The sequence below is a fragment of the Dysidea avara genome, chromosome 7 (genome assembly GCF_963678975.1).
Source record: "Dysidea avara chromosome 7, odDysAvar1.4, whole genome shotgun sequence".
In the NCBI taxonomy this organism is placed as follows: Eukaryota; Metazoa; Porifera; class Demospongiae; order Dictyoceratida; family Dysideidae; genus Dysidea; species Dysidea avara.
In genome coordinates this window covers 38,074,764-38,091,567 of record NC_089278.1, presented here as the reverse complement: position 1 = coordinate 38,091,567, position 16,804 = coordinate 38,074,764, and the positions used below count along the sequence as shown (strand labels likewise).

The 16,804-nt window shown below is 37.4% G+C and overlaps 1 protein-coding gene across 2 annotated transcripts; it reads right to left on the bottom strand.

Annotated features, from left to right (window-relative positions):
- Positions 1 to 40: 40 nt before the first annotated feature.
- Positions 41 to 16,773, bottom strand: LOC136261903 (uncharacterized). Of its 2 annotated transcripts, XM_066055992.1 has the most exons (12): positions 16,647 to 16,773; positions 9,840 to 10,139; positions 6,883 to 6,948; positions 6,118 to 6,798; positions 5,798 to 6,070; positions 4,381 to 5,147; positions 4,215 to 4,325; positions 3,276 to 3,608; positions 3,114 to 3,227; positions 2,988 to 3,056; positions 2,045 to 2,926; positions 41 to 1,195 (listed from the first exon to the last, which is right to left on the bottom strand). In XM_066055992.1, exons 1-12 carry the CDS (start codon positions 16,684 to 16,686, stop codon positions 191 to 193), a joined length of 4,641 nt encoding a protein of 1,546 aa, XP_065912064.1. In that variant the 5' UTR covers positions 16,687 to 16,773; the 3' UTR covers positions 41 to 190. The 2 variants fall into 2 exon arrangements, with proteins under 2 accessions (XP_065912064.1, XP_065912065.1); XM_066055993.1 differs by lacking the exon at positions 6,883 to 6,948.
- Between the last annotated feature and the right edge of the window lie 31 nt (positions 16,774 to 16,804).

Genomic DNA, 16,804 nt, shown 5'->3' with positions numbered 1-16,804 from the left:
TATGCAATGGAGACTTTAAAATCAAATAGTAGCACTACAACCATAAAAATAACTAACCCCACCTCAGCTTTGATTCATGTGTCACTAATCCCGTACAAATATAAGATATGTGCTATTACAATTAAATACCAAAAAGGATTACTTGCTATTAAGTTTTACAATTATGCTACTTTCATTTACAATAATGTAACTACACAGCCGGTAGTTCAGCTGCATATCCAATCTGCACTAACACAACACTGCTCTCATTACGTGCCTTCTTGTTCTTAGTTTCAGTACATCCTCCCAGCACAACTATGGCTTGCTGCTCTCCAAGACTAGCTACTGCAGTGTAGGCACGAGGTGGCCCAGACAATGAAGCCACTTGATTCCATGAATCACTTGAGGAGTCAAACATCAACAAGGCGTCCACAGTTCTGGTGTCCTTTGTATCACCTCCTACTGTGATAATGGGATAATAATATGGAACAACTGTGGAGCTATAGTAGGGAGACAATCGTGGCAGGGAGGTCCATTCATTCTTCTGGTTGCTAACAATGTCATCTGCTTGAATCCAATAAGTCTCATCAGTACGCTGCTCTATTATATTGAAGCTGCCACTGTTATCATTATTATATCCTACTATCCAGAGTCGGTCATTGGAAATCGTGGCAGATGGGGCCCACATCTTAGCAGGCAATCGTGTTGGAACTTTCCTCCATGTCAACTTCTCATCTTGAGTATCAAGTATCTCAATGTCATCATAAAGAATATCAAATAGCACGTGGTATTTCCCCCCTCCTACTATTATGTAATGTTTATACACAATGGCTAGAGGTCCGTATCGCACTTCTCTCAAGTTTGGGTACAGTGATTCCCATTTCTGTGTATTCTCATCATATGTACTGACCCGATTAGTTATCTTCTTTCGTTTAGTATCCTTCCCTCCAATAACAGTAACTTTACCATCCACTACAACAGGAACACCATGAGCATGACTTAGTGCTGGAAGCCTCTCCCAGTGGTCCTCCAGGAGGTGGTAGGCAAACACATGATGACTGGCTGATGCATCAGGACTGTCACCACCACTGACATAAATGATGTTACCAAGTATGACAGCAGTAGCACCAAATAATGGAGCTGGTAAAGGACTACAATCTTTCCACTTGAAATGATGTCTGCCATCTTTAATCGTTTGGAACAATGGCAACGAACCCTAAAATAGAACAAGATCAGTGATTAAACACTAATGTAATGCAAAACAAAGCCCAAGCTAGAGTACCATAATATTATACTGGTTTTGCTATGCGCATCGGCTATTTGGACCAATGTACATACCAGAAGCAAATTAATGTTTGTTTTTTTACCACACATTTCTTCATGCATATAAAAAATTAAATAAAATAACCTACACAGTTCACCATTAGCCATAGGTCCGTTGAAGCTAGTAAGCAAGGATGGTACTATAACCATACTTTTTAACTACCATATGGTATAATGAGAGTCAAGTAGTCACACGTACATGACCTGTGTTGTTATCCACTTTCTGTAAGCCACATGTAGTTTAATAGTCATATTTATTGTTGGAACAATCGTGCATGGTCTTGCAAACACACTTTTCTTAGTTAAGAATCTTAAACTAAATATTGTATCCATCAATCATGTTTGACTGAATACTGCATGAAGTACAATGTCCAATGTAGTACAGCTAGCTATACATTAACTCCCTGGTTATGCTCAATTTTTGGAAGATAGTAGGACCAGAAACATAATTACTTTGTAACTTATTCAAATCACTAATACAGGTTGCCATGCATGTAGACCTGCAAAAATCATTTTTGGAGATGCATGAGTATACCTACATAAACGTTGTCTAACTTGACCTGAGTCCTGAGAAAACAGCTAAATTTTTTTCAATAAAAATAACATTTCAGCCAACCACTAGAAACAGTAAAGGTTGACGGCTTACACACTAGGTACACCCACAGGACAACGATTACTATTACATTGCTACATGGTAATATACTTGCTATTTCCTTTGTCTCATGCTATTTTCAATGCTTACTGTCTGCATCATCGCTCTACTGCTAATATACTGGGTGCATTCTTGTAGCCTCCTAACGTCTTCACACATCTTAGTTGCAGATGGTCTTCTACCAGTGTCTTTGCTTAAGCACTGCTGAATTAGCCATGACAGAATATGAGCTTGGGAGACATGGTCAGCAAGATTTTTAGTAGAACCTTCCGTGGGAATTGTTCCAGTGACCACCTGAAGTATAAGAGCTCCAAGTGAGTAAACATCAGAGCTGATGGACAACAACGATTTATCTTCATTAACTTCTGGCGCCATATAAGGAAGAACTCTTTTCATATCAATATGATGATCTTCTAGTCCTAACAGTGGATAATAGTAGTCACTGATCTTTGCCTGATCTCCCTGGATGAGTATATTGTGATCATGAAGGTGACCATGTATTAGTGAGTGTTTGTGTAATGCCTCCAACCCCTGAGACATGTCCAAGGATATCAACACTTGAAGGTATAATGATAGGCTCCCTCCTTTCCTTGTAATATAAGTTGACAAGTTTACCTCCATTAATTCTATTATGAGGCCAGGTCGGTTATCAATTTCAGTGATGTCAATAAGTTTGACCAAGTTTGGGTGATGTAGATCAAGACATTGAGAACACCTTTTGTGTATTCCAGCCAATATGTCTGAAACAGACTGGCTAGGGTCTAACAATGCCTTGTGAAAAACCTTTATAGCACATTTTCTGTTATTAAATATGGCTTCAGAGGTTTGCCCATATCTACCAGTTCCAAGATTATGGACTTTCTCCAACTGTTTAATGTCTCCTGGCTGTGCCTCATCTAGTTTGTGTACATTTAACTTGGCTGTCTTCTCTTTATCTGACTTCATTTCAGTTACTTTATACTCCTCCATGTCCTGCACACACGTCGTATACATTATACAATCAGTTATGGGGCATGCATGCTGCATGTCTTACTGATGGTGGAATTGTTTCCTGCTGGTAAAGTTTCTTCTTTTCACTTTGCACAAACAATGTAGTCCACTCCTGTAAATGAATCATTTAATACAATTGATTGTCTAATCACAGTACATGCATTCATACCTTCATGCCTTGGATGTCATTGTAAATGTTGTCCAGCTTAGATAAATATTGTGAATCCTCACTGATTATGTCAACATGTTTTGAGTCTTTTGACAAATCACTTCCAACAGTTTCCTGTATTATACACACATTAACAACTCTGCTACTATTATTATATCATACCATGTGGCTTGAAATCAACGGAATGTTTTGGAGATTAGACCTGACACCTTCCCATGCTGCTTGGAGCTTCTTTACCATCACCTCCGCTTTATCTGACATGTCAGTGGAATATACTGCTTGAACTTTGTTTAAGTTTTCTTGTAGTTGCTTGTTCCTATCCTCAAGTTGTTTATTTTGTTTTTGGACTTCTTCATTGGCAACCCTTAGCTTAGAAGCTTTATCAAGGAGCTTCTTGTTCTCCTTTTCCTTTTGCTGAACTTTTCTATTCATCATGTCCAACTCTGAGAGCTCCGATTGCATTTGAGTAAGTTTGAGTTTGCACTCTTCAGTCTCCTACACACAAGATCAATTCATATATAATATGTGACTGGATCTTGGAAAACCGGTCTTGTCGCCAATAACAGCAGGTCTAACTTTTCACCAAGAACACATAACTAACTATCAAATTTTGCAATGAAAATCAGCTAGACTTGAGTGGTCTCTGCAGGCTACTTTTACCAAGCCCAGTGATGATCCGTACGAATGGTCTAGGACCCTAATAGAGCTCTGACCAGCCCCCAGGGATGGCTGTATATGGCTGTACAGTTCTGTGGTGGCGAATAAAGACTTGTGCTGTAAAATTAACGTCCTTTCATTTTAACCAATTTTGATACCTGACTTAGCCTAAGCCATCTCTATGTCTTCCATTTTAATTTTTGTAAACAACCTTTTGCACTCCCTAAATTCTGGCCACCCCTTTTTGAGCTTGGCTGTTGGCTATCTATACAGTGGATGCTCAGGAAGATAAAGAATTGGAGTAAAACAAGTGAAAAATGGGTACACACTTCAAACATTGGCAAACTAAATACTTAAACCGGCATTTCTTGATACTTTTAAATAGGTGATAAGACTGGTTTTCCCAGATTAGGTCACAAATACTATGTGTGGTCTAGGTAATACCTTAGACTTCTCGTTTGAGATTTTCTGAATTAGCTCCATCTTTTCTTCTAAGGTTTTCCGACAGAGCTCTATCTTCTCTTCTGCATAGTTTTCAAGAAGTGTAGTCAACTCCTATAAAAATGAGAAAATAAAGTACCAAAATAACCTAACTCCACAGTATATATACCTCTTCCGAATTATCACCATCAGCCACAAAGGCTAGATATCCAATCCTAACATCATCACTAGTAGCTAGTAGTGGCTCAGGATACACTAACACTTCCAATACTCCTCTACAGTACAAGTAGTCACTGTGTACTGGTACCTTACTACTGATCAGCTCTACCACACACTTTGGGATACTCCAGTAGATTGTGGTAGGATTGGGTCTGACTGCTAGTAGCTGCAGGCAGTGTAGTGTGATGTCACACTTCTCCACCATCAGTGACTTCATGTCACACACATATTGGAGTGTACAGTTGCAGAGTTCCTGGTCACACCTGATGGATAATACTGTGTGTGTACTGGAGAGGTCAGTGGGAAACATATCTGATGACAGGTAAGGTATGGGGTAGGATGAAATAGGTTGTGAATAGTCTAGTTTGGAATCAAACTCATCAAACAACTTTATAGCTTCACTGACGCTGCTACTCAGCTGTCTGATAATGGAGTGGTCACTCCAGGTAGTATGGCAATACAATATAAACAGCAGCAAGGATTCAGTATCAAATTGGTCAACTGCAAACAGATGAGTATTATTAATGTCACTGGCCTTCATCTCTCTACACTGTTTCAACAGTTGTTGCTGATCACATTGTTGTAACAGTTCTCTAATATGATCAACCAGGTGGAAGAACACAATATGCACTGACGTTGTGTTGATATGTTCTGGTAGGTACTTGGTAACATCACCATCACTGATAGCAGAGATTAAGGAGGTATCAAATTGTAGCACTAAATAATGAAAGTGGATGCAAGGAATAATCTGCTACTGCATACAAAATAACTTGTAAAAGTAACTCATAATGAACACAGATAGAGGTCACATGCATGTGATTTTAAGATATACATATAATAAACAGTAATGTTGAAATTGGTTTCATAAGTTGTGAACCTCTTGATCACCACTTGTTAAGATGTTGTATAACTGGTGTCATCATTCGAACATATTATAATGTGAACTGTGCCTCCAGTGCTGTGAAGTCGTACTACAATCTGTGGGCAAGAATTACTGCTCTGCTTATTTTAATTATCAAAATTGATTAGTGACACATTTCTAAATTTTATGGGGTTAATAAAAAGTATTTATTGTGTCACCAGCGGAGTGATAAATGATTAGCCATAGTAAGTACCAATTATAATTCTTAGTGCAGCTGTCAATGTTGCTTGCATTATGACATAGTAGAGCACCTCAATTATCCTGGCCTATTAATAATAGTCTCATGCCATTTTTATCACAAGACAGCATATGTTGCATGCAGGTCAGTGGACAGTAGTAGCAGTTTATAAATTTATGTATTTTATATAGAAGTGATAACTGCATGACCTAACGTAGTGTGTAACTTTTTGGTGCCTTACGCTAGTACAATGCTTAGCATACATACCTGCATTCAACTGAGCACCAATCTCTGGCCACAGCTCATATAATACTCCACAAGCTACTAGCAAGGATTTTTCATCCATGTGCCTAACAGTTTCCAGCAGCAGATATTTCTTCTGATAGACACTGTAGCCAGTAGAGATGAGGTGTTGATCATGTGTAGTTAGCAGTCCACTAGAACACAACTTATTACACAACTGATCAACGTTGATATCTCTCAACAACAAACCATGATAATAACCAACCAATACAGTAGGAGTTGACATCATAGCTGTGTCTGTACGTATATAGAATATACAATGTACATGGATTTGATATACTCACCATTGCTCTTCCTATGTTCCAACAAAACAGATTGTGGGTGGTGAACCACCCAAGCCCCAACCTGCAAAAGGTCATCATGTCGTAACTCCTGAGGCACTGTTAGTAAAGACACGAAGGCTGGATAGACATCATCGGTTAAGATAAGCCAGGAAATTTTCAGTGATCCTTTTCCAATTTCCATGATATCCAAAGCAATACTTTCAGCTAAACGAGGTTTACAGTGTGTAAGTACTTCAGCTACAGTTACAGTAGCAGGATCTTTGTTAAGGAAAACAGTTCTCAGTTTACTATAATGTTTAGATTTAAGTTTTCCATGCGCTGGAAGGTATTCCCAAACTTGACGCAATGTTCTAGAATATATCGAATCTTTGTAGTCTTGTATTAACTTCTCAAGCCTGTTGTTTCCAGAATAAACAGAAACAGCTGTAGCTATTGTCTCCAGAAATCGTATATTCATCCAGTTACAATAAACACTATTGCAAGCAAACCACTTGAAGAGGCTATGCATGTCATAAGCTCTTTCAATTGCTCGCTTTAGCTTTGATGGTTGAGCACGGCTGACACACTGAGTTTTAGCAGCTTGAAAACAAGCATCACTCATTACCTCAACCTCAAACTTGCTCATTAAGGCAGTCAGTGCAAGTGAGACATCATCATACTTGGAAAAATCAAGACCACCAGCTAGAAAATAAAGTATGCGTTATAAAGAATATTCAAGCTTTAAATATTTATATAGAAAATATTTATAATGATGTTGCATCTAACCTGCATCACATTTCAAATCAGCCACTGAGACTCCTTCTTGCTTGGCAGTAAATTCTTTAGATGATTCTACATACAGTTTAACAACACATACATATATCCTCCAGGAAAAAACAGCTATAAAATGGGCACATCCCGGCATAAAAGTAAATCTAATTGACAATTGAAAAGGCTGATATCTGGAGTGGCCAAAAATGACAACTAACTGAAGTTTTAATATTGGACCCTATCATTGACTCGTGTTCTTGCTGCATTCCCAATTGCCTATTAAACTCTAATCGGCTAGTAATTTGGTGCCTTTTCCTCTACACTGACTATAGTGGCCAGATTACTAGGGCAGTACCAATACCACTTTTTTACATCCAATCAGATAATTATCTGATATTTATTATCAAGTACCAATACAAATTTTCTGATGAACCGATTATAACAGAAACAGCCGATACTTCAAAAGTGTAACTGATATCCCTTATTTTGAGATACAAGCTAGGGTTAATGCTTTCCAGCAATTCATCTAGTTAGGGATTATCCATAGCATTTTTGCAAGAGTACACTAAGGGGAGGGAGTAAATTCACCTATATGATTATAAAAATGTTGGTCGATCTTTCTCCTGGAACCCTACATTAAACCACTCACAGTTTATATTGCTAATAGCCTAGTTCAAATACAACTTAGCACCAAGCATGTTAAAATCCATTATTCTCTTGAGGAGACATGAGCTAATTTCTAATGCTAGTGCAAATGTTGTCCAGAAATGCCCACCCTTACCTTACTCTCCATATGCCTGTGAAAATGATGAAAATTATGGATGGTCCCTTACCAATGACCATTGTTACAAAAAGGTGATAACAGTATCGGTACAGCCCTAAAAATTACTAGTTAATAGTTAAAAGTAATTGGGAATACAGCAAGACTGAATGTAGAACAAGTAAATGATAAGGGCTAAATATTAAAACTTGTTTAGTTGTATTAACATTCATTTTTGGTTCAATTTCCAATTACTTTTACTTTATTTGTGGATGCACTCTTGTTTTCAGCCAAGGCTGTTTTAAGATTTCACTTTGTATTAGTGAATCAAAGGTATTGATATAATTGAATCATGGGTATGTGATAATTTTTTGAGTCACTGAGTTTTTGAGTCGTTTATACTATTAGCTATTCAATATAAATAAATTGTAGTAATATGTTGACAGTGACAAGAGGCAATAAATAGATAGTATATACGCATAATCATATGGTTGATTTAGAGAAAAAAAACAATGATAGCCATCACAACAAAAGAATTGATCACCTGACTTCCTCAGCATAAACATCACATGAATCATGTAAGGATTGTGAAATAGTTGCCACTTGTAAATAACTCACAGTAGTGTCTTGTGCTTATTTATTTGAGGCGTGCACTTTTTACTTTCTTGGCTGTATGACTCACTACCATAAGTCTTTAGTACAGCACCCTGCAGTCCAATTACTATAATGAATATAAGTCACCCTTGTCATCTTATTGAACACTCGGATTAGCAGTGAGATATTGTACTTGTGAACAAAACAATTGCACAGGGTCATAATATGCTTTACTTAGCCAGCTGTAAATTGGGGATAGTAAATATGACCTTTCCTGATAAATTCACTCATGAGAGATCAGGAAAGAACAAGAACCTGAAAATATTGTACAGCAGGCACAAGGTCTGTGAGTCTGCAAAGCACAGTCACCTCTCCTCAAATGTTATATAGGGATATGGTACACACTTAATCATTAAATGACAAATGTCCAATAGTTTATTAGTCAATACAATAGCTCAATGTCTATGTATGTATTTTGCACTGTATAGCAAAAACAACTATACATTGATGTACTACATGGTAGTCGTATATGGCAGGACACAAAATCATCAGAGTATGTGTAGACACACAATACAGACTCAAAAATGGTATGCTCACATTAACCACAACATGTTATTGCCTAGACTGCATATGCCACTAGAACTGCAAATGCACTTGGCACAATTTTATAATTGTTAATTTGATTGATTATAATGGTACAATCTATGTGTTTCATTCTCTTTGAATCACTAACTCCTTAAGAAAAGTGCAAATAGAAAACTTCTGGGTAGCTATAATTGTGTTTGCCATATTTTTCACAGACTAATTTAAGGAAATAAGAGATTATCTACATTTGTTTCAGAAAATATTATCTGAGACAAATCAGGTAATACGGTGTTCGTCTTTGTCCCTGGTAGAAGAAGGGAATAACAGCAATGGATTTACTTGGTCATGACAAATACGATGGTGCAGGTGTCAACTTTTTACAGTGTCACATTCATAAAACATATTATAAGTGAACTCAATTATGTACTGTAAATAACATGTAATTGCTGTTGGTCTATATACATATGTTGTTCCAACATACAAAGCCGAAACTTTTAGTAGGATAAGTAATAACAAATAATTTAAATGTCAGGTTTTCACATAAAGTCAGTGTTGGGGGTAACGCATTACAAGTTACGTATTATGTAACAATTATTACTCTTGTGGTAACAAAGTAATATAACGAAATACACTATAAAAAACAGGTAATATATCTCAAGTTACTTTACTTACAAATGTAACACGTTACCTAAGTAATATAGTTACTGTAACGAGTCTAATATTATTACTACAAGTAACAAAGTTACTAATCTCATTAGTAATCCATTGAGTAATATTATTTATATTATGGGTAATATGTAACGAGTTACTTTTAAAAAGTAATTGCCCCAACACTGCATAAAGTGCAGACAGATTAATTGCAAGCACACAGGTTATAACAAAATAACAATGGTCACCACATCCTCGTTGGAGACTAGTATACAGTTTCATATCATATGCAAAACATTAGATATACTGTATGCATGTGAGATCCATAATAATCTTAACGTGAGATGGTAAAGTTATTTTAAGAAATCACAAACAGATGGTGTACCTTGAGGATATAACAACTCTTGTCTCATTTGTTGAGCAATTTCTTTTCCTGCAATGTCTCCTCGCTGGCATATAATGTCCAGCATTGCATACAAGCTTGTAGTAACACCACTTTCAAGATGATAGGAAACTTTTATCAATATTATGGATGATTTCTGTGGCACAGTAATGGCATTAGTAATGTTTTCTTCATCTTCAAAGTCAATAATTTCTTTGCCAACAAAATATGCAGTTAATTTATGAAGGTTGAGAGTCCTCAATTTGCTATAGTACTGTTTAAACAGTGCCAATTCATTTACACCTAAATAACAAAATCAATACACACATATATAATATAATAATGGCCTAAGAATACATGCCCTGATCATACTAGAGGAAGAGCTAGATCAAAACTAATGCAATCACACACAATGTTACATTCATATACAGACACGCATAGATCTACATAAAGCGATACAACATTGTCATTACTAGGAATTTTGAAAAGGGTTCCCTCTATGGCTAAGTGATTGTTATATTAGAGTAGTCTATGTTCCAAAATTACTGCTCAGAACAATGTTACATGTATGACTATTGAGTGAAAACTATTATGTACTTAACTATAAATATGTTTGAAAAATTCCAGATTTTGAAAGTTTTGATTTCTCAGTGTTTCAAGTAGTGAGTAAAATCCAACCCCCTGGAAACCCCCTAGGTACGCACTCAAATTTAATCATGAAACAATCGCAACAGAAAAGTTAAAGTTGGGTGATACACAGCAATTTCTTAGTTTCATATCTTCTCAACTGTATACTGAAAAATCTTCGAGTTATTGATAGCCTATAACAATCCAGTCTGACACTGATCATTATGAATCTTATTTTATATTATCCACAACATGCAAAGTGAAACTCACTGTGCTACTCTAATGACATGCATTTTGCAGAGATTTGCAATATTTTTTCTGTAGGAATATGATATCCCAGCTTGTTATTTCCCTGAGGCTTTAATTAACTTGTTAAAACATTGTATTAAAGCAGAACTCTTTTTGAACGAAACTATTTTGAAGTTTATAAGTTAAGGAGTGCAATAGCAGCTCATCCCCAAGTGGGCCCTACAGTGGAATGGATGGTGGGAACAGCTGATTGGATTGACCAAATCAACAATAAAGAAAGTATTAGGAAGGACCCGTGTACCACTAATTGCATTGCATATAATAGTGTCCAAGACAGAAGCAGTGTTAAACAACCATCACTAAGGATACATCACATCAGACATCATGGATGCAGATCCTGCACCTACTGTGTGGTAGCAGAATCACATCTCTTTTATACACAATAGTGGAAGATGATGAAATAGAATATTCCACCTATAGGTGGCCAGCCGAAATGTATTTCAGCACATTCAGCGTTAATGGAGATATGAATACCTTGACCTCACTTAGAAACAGTTATAGGAAAAACTATTAAGTGGGTGATGTGGTGTTGGTGCATGGCAACACACCTCAGAAAAGTTGGGAAATAGTTGCAATCAAGTAGAAGAAGTGATGAGCTAGTGAGGACAGCTACACGTAGTACAAACAAGTTCAGGCTTAGATGTAATCCGACAACCTTCACAGGTAAGAACATCAACCTCTACCACAACTTGACAAAGTAGTAAAGTTAGTATAGCGGCACAACCAAAAAATCGTGCACTTTTTCATAAAGCCATGAAACTTTCCACATAAATAGTAGTCCTCAATACATGTGATTTTAGATATAGTGCCATCGCTGATTTGACTTTTGGTGACCTTTACGGCCATTTTTGTACAGAAAATTGATCATTTTTGTCTTTAACTCCCTGAGGCAGTAATTAACTTGTTAAAACATGGTACCAAGCAAAAGATCTTGCTGATAGAAACAACTTGGTTTTTATTTGAAGTCAATAGGTGATTTTATTACAAAGTTATGATCATTTTTATTAGCTGCAAAATTTTATAAATTTATGCATAATTATCTGCCCACAGGTAATTCACACCTCGAGGGCAGGTAAATTTACCAAATTTTGCAGCTAGTAAAAATGATCATAACTTTGTAATGAAATCACCCTATTGACTTTAAATAAAAACCAAGTTGTTTCTATCAGCAAGATCTTTTGTTTGGTACGATGTTTTAACAAGTTGATTACTGCCTCAGGGAGTTAAAGACAACAATGATCAATTTTCTGTACAAAAATGGCCGTAAAGGTCACCAAAGGTCAAATCAGCGATGGCACTATATCTAAAATTACATGTATTGAGGAGTACTATTTATGTGGAAAGTTTCACAGCTTTATGAAAAAGTGCACAATATTGCCAATTTTGGGGGCTACGCCGCTATACTAAGTGACCGAGTGAGTTAAGAAATAACTAAGTAAGGACATCCAAATGGAAAACAACACAGAGAGAAAGGAAACATGAACTAAGTGTCCCCCTCCAAGGATGTCATGAACTAACTGTATTAGTAGAGTAGATTATGTGAGAGGTACAATGCTTCATGTGTGTTGGTATACATGTACAGGCATATATGGCTAATAAATAGTTTGACCACACAATGGGGTACAGTAATCCGCTAAAGAAACTAACTATTACTTTGTGTTACAGATACCTCATATCTCAGTTAGCAGGCCATTGTGTGAATTAGGTAGCAGCAACAAAAGTGTAAAGTAATTACATCTCTCCAGACCAGAGATACCCTAATAGAGCAATCAACTACTTGTCTATTATTTGCAGCAGTCACATCTGTGGTTACCTTATGTGCTGATATATAATTACATTACACATGGTGTACTGGCTATACAGTGAATATGCATGTCACAGTATTAAGTTGTCCCACTGGTATAAGCATTTTGTTGTATGTAATGTGGCCCTAGAAATATAACAAAAACTATGCCCTTCAGTCTAACTGTTAACATTCAAACACTTAGCAACTACAAGTAATAGTTACTTGCAAGAGTTATAGGACCAGCACTTCAAAACCACATACTGTATGCTCATGTTGGTTGCATTGCTAGTAAGACTCAATCCTGTTGCTAGTAATTTAGCAGCTGTTGAAAATGTATGGTATAGTATAATTGCACCTGTTTCGACTTGTATGACTACACCTAGCTCATTTTGTGCAAAATGTCACCTTTTGTAGCTCTATAGCATTTCTGTAGTCAACTTTCACCCACTCTTAGTCTATCTTTATAAACATTTAGAGCATTTATGGAGTATGCTAACCACCTGGTGCTGGCAGGTATGTGCAGACACTAAGTCAGACAGAATCCACCCCATACTTTTAGATCTAATATTCAAAAAACATTAGTTTCAAGGATTTTGAATGCTAGATGAACAATTTGCTTCTCTACAAGCTATTCAAGTATTTTTATTAAAACAGTTGACCCTAGCTGTTGTGGCTCCTTTGGCGCATGCCTAGACTGCTTGTTGCTGGGAATCCAGCCACCACTGGGTCTGGGATATTCTCTGCATTCTTCCCGTTTTAGTTCCAATGTTTCTGACTGAGCTTCTCACAGGTCCCTAGTGGGAATAAAAAGGGTCTGTACACAGCAACAATTTGATTAATATTTGAACTAAATAACATGGGGCTATTGAGCTCCACCCCTTAATGATCTAGCAGCTGATTGCAGTTAGATCATTAACGGGCATGATAGCTGTCCTCTGATCATTTAACGGAATGGGTCACCATGCCATCTGCTCCCTCTTACAGTAATGTAAGCACTTCAAATAAATTTGTGCTATCTATAAATATGCTTCTCTAATGTAAGTGTCTGCAGAAAATTACTCGGTATGGTTTCCTTGCAGACAACGATGTATTTAAAGGTAAAAGGGTGTAACTTGCAAGTTAGTGTGAAATGGTAGACGTGCACTGCTAGTGTAGCTTCTACCCTTGTGGCTGTGATCAGGCTGGCAAGCAAGTAATTGAGTTTTGGAATTTTAAAATCAGCCTTCTGTAAGCAGGGCCACCAAGAGGATTTAGGGGACCAAGGGCAAATTTAGATTGTGGGGCCCTATAATCTATAATTTTCAATAGAGAAAAACAGACAAAAGTACTTTACAAGAACAAGCTTAGCTAAAGTAGCTACTATGTTACAACTAAAAGCAAACTAGCTACTAACTGACAAGCTTATTAGCATTCTAACCAAGCTAGAGGACATGCTCCCCAGAAAAAAATTTGAAAATTAGACTCTTCGAGATTGAATATGAGAACAATTTTACTAGAACATGCAAGCTTACCTAACTAGCTACTAGACTACAAGCTACTGCTACTACTGATAAGCTTATTGATAGTTTAGCATGCAAAGCAAGGGGGTCTGGGGGCATGTCCCCCAGAAAAATTTTGAAAATTAGACTCTGAGATTGAATATGAGAGTGATTTTACATGAACAAGCTGACTACAACTAAAGGCAAACCTCTAGCTACTAACTGATTAGCTTATTGATAGATATGAACCATGCCAAGCCAGAGGGTCTGGGGGAATGTGCGGCCCCAGGAAAATTTGAAATTTAGACTCTGAGATTAAATATGAGAGTGATTTTATAATAATTTGTCATGGTATCATTTATTGGATTGTTGTATTAGGGACTGTATTAGGGCATCTCAAGTTGAATTTTACAGCATGCTTTGTGCCAAATATATACAAATTTTTGTACCCTATGCTAGACTGATTTTTTAAAACAGTTACTATGACTGAATATTTGCCTGACTGCTGTAATAGGGTGACTGTTTTATTAGAGTGTCTCGATCTTAAGTAGAAGTCACACTGTTATTGTTATTAATGCTTTACAGTGACCAGCACTGAAGGTCTGACAGCAACATGTACTGCAGCCTTAGGATTATCTAACCTAATCTACATAGGCGCCTTATAAGATATATTACAAGTACTGGTTTGCTGCCACTGTTGCACTGGATTGCTGCCACTGTTGCACTGGATTGCTGCCACTGTTGCACTGGATTGCTGCCACTGTTGCACTGGATTGCTGGATCTCATTGAGTGACCCCCCCCCCCCCCCCCCCCCCTGTCGGCGGCCCTGCCTGTAAGTCTTTAATGCTGGATATTATGTTAAGTGCACCAGACTATTCTGTAAAGGTGATTTTCATCTCACTAATTTTATGGCAATATTTTAATGTAAACACAATAGTGCATTTGGGGAGGGGACTCTCTTAAGCTCAACTGAGCCCTAAAAAACATTTAATGACTCAAGGACAGAATTTCACAAGTTCCTGGGGACACGAATCTTATGTTTCACAGATGCAGTGAATCAGTATTTTGACATACTCAAGCATAAATGTGAATTACATGATTTCTTTAATAGTCACCAGTCTTTACAACAGTCAGTTGCAGCTGAAATGATTCTATTTTTATTTATTTTTAATCTCCAGGGCCAACAGTCCATGAATAAACAAATGTGACCAGATTTGCAAAAGGTACTTTTTTCAAACACTCAAATTTGACTCATTTTTAAAACTTTGAAGCAGCATAACTTTTTGATCATGGAATATAATTGCCTGAAATTTTCCATTAGTATGGCTACAGTATCTGGGTGCATTTTGATACTAAGAGCAAGTGAGTCAAGTGGTACGTCATTTTGTTTGCTGGTATGTAAAATGTGTAGAAAAGGTACCTTTTTGTAAATCCGGTCACAAATGATTAGTATATGGACTGAATTATGGCTCATTTGTACTACTGCTTGACCAGCTAAAATATTTCAAATTCTTTTTGTTCAAAAGTCTAGCACAACACATTTATGACCAATCAAAATTTCTACTATACAAATCCTAAGGGTTTGCCATATAAGTAGGTACACTTTCTGTTACATCCCTTTCCCGAGCGCCAAACCACATGTCTGCTCTTGACACTTTTATTGTCACCACTAACAGAGCCTCCAATTCTCACACCATAGACATGATTTTCACAATTTGGCCTTCAATCTCACACTGCGCTCCCACACTCAATTTCTTCCTTACTTAACAAGAGGTTCCCAACACTTCAGCAGTCACATGATCTCTCGTACAAAACTCTCAGTGGTGGTTGATTGATTGATTTTACCAGTAGCCAATGACTGTTGTATAAGGACAGCAAACAGTGTACTGGAACCTCGACTGGAACTTTGAATGGCCATTCGGAATTTAGGCAGGATATAAATTTAAGTTCAGCGATTCTGTTGCTGCAAGACAGCTACAACCTGTGTGGACATTATAGAAGCTACGTAGTTCAGCTGGCAAGACATTCCAACCTCTGCACTAATCATACAGCGGTACAGTGGTTGGCTGTAATGTTATTATGCACCTATCAATGTATTGCCCCCCCCCCCCTCGGGCGTAAGTGGGGCTTTACAGGGGGAATTGACATGAAACTGCTGCCCCACTATGGGGCATTTGACGATCGTTCAGTAAGCACCCAAATATTTTTTTGTTGTAACTTCCTTCGCTATGTCAAATCCCGCGTTGCAACTGGGGCCAACGGTGGGGATTTGACACGATAGGTTTGCCCTACTATGGGGCATTTGACATTCGGCTGTGTCAAATCCCCACTATAGCCCCATATATCCCCAAGGGGGGGGGTAGTGGGGCAATACATTGATAGGTGCATTACTCTTGAGAAATTTTTAGTTTCTTTTATTACTAAGCTGTTATTTCAAAGGTCAGCCCAACTTATACATACTACACCACAGGTGTACGCGGAAATCATTGAATCAAACTGTGATAACAACATTGCCATCACTCAAACAAGGCGTGGCTTCAATAATTACGTACGTCACAGTACCTTTGGCTTGATCACTAAATTTACAAGCGAGTAGTATGGAAACTCACTTTTCGTCACTGATGAATCACTAGCAGGAGCAGAACTCATCTCAGAACGAGGCGAAATACCTCGATCGTGTAGTACGATTCCCCAATTATAGGTTATTCTTCCCTGCTCTGTAATACGCGCATGCGTTTCTTGTAATCGCGTGCGCATGCACGTGGCA

What these genes read in the sequence shown, in the direction of transcription:
- LOC136261903 (XM_066055992.1), bottom strand. Translation starts at nt 16,686, where the DNA reads ATGAGTTCTGCTCCTGCTAGTGATTCATCAGTGACGAAAA. An exon ending in TGATTCATCAGTGACGAAAA is followed by an intron (nt 10,140 to 16,646) that starts GTGAGTTTCCAT and finishes TTTGTTATTTAG; the next exon opens with GTGTAAATGAATTGGCACTG. An exon ending in GTAGAGCGATGATGCAGACA is followed by an intron (nt 1,196 to 2,044) that starts GTAAGCATTGAA and finishes GTTCTATTTTAG; the next exon opens with GGTTCGTTGCCATTGTTCCA.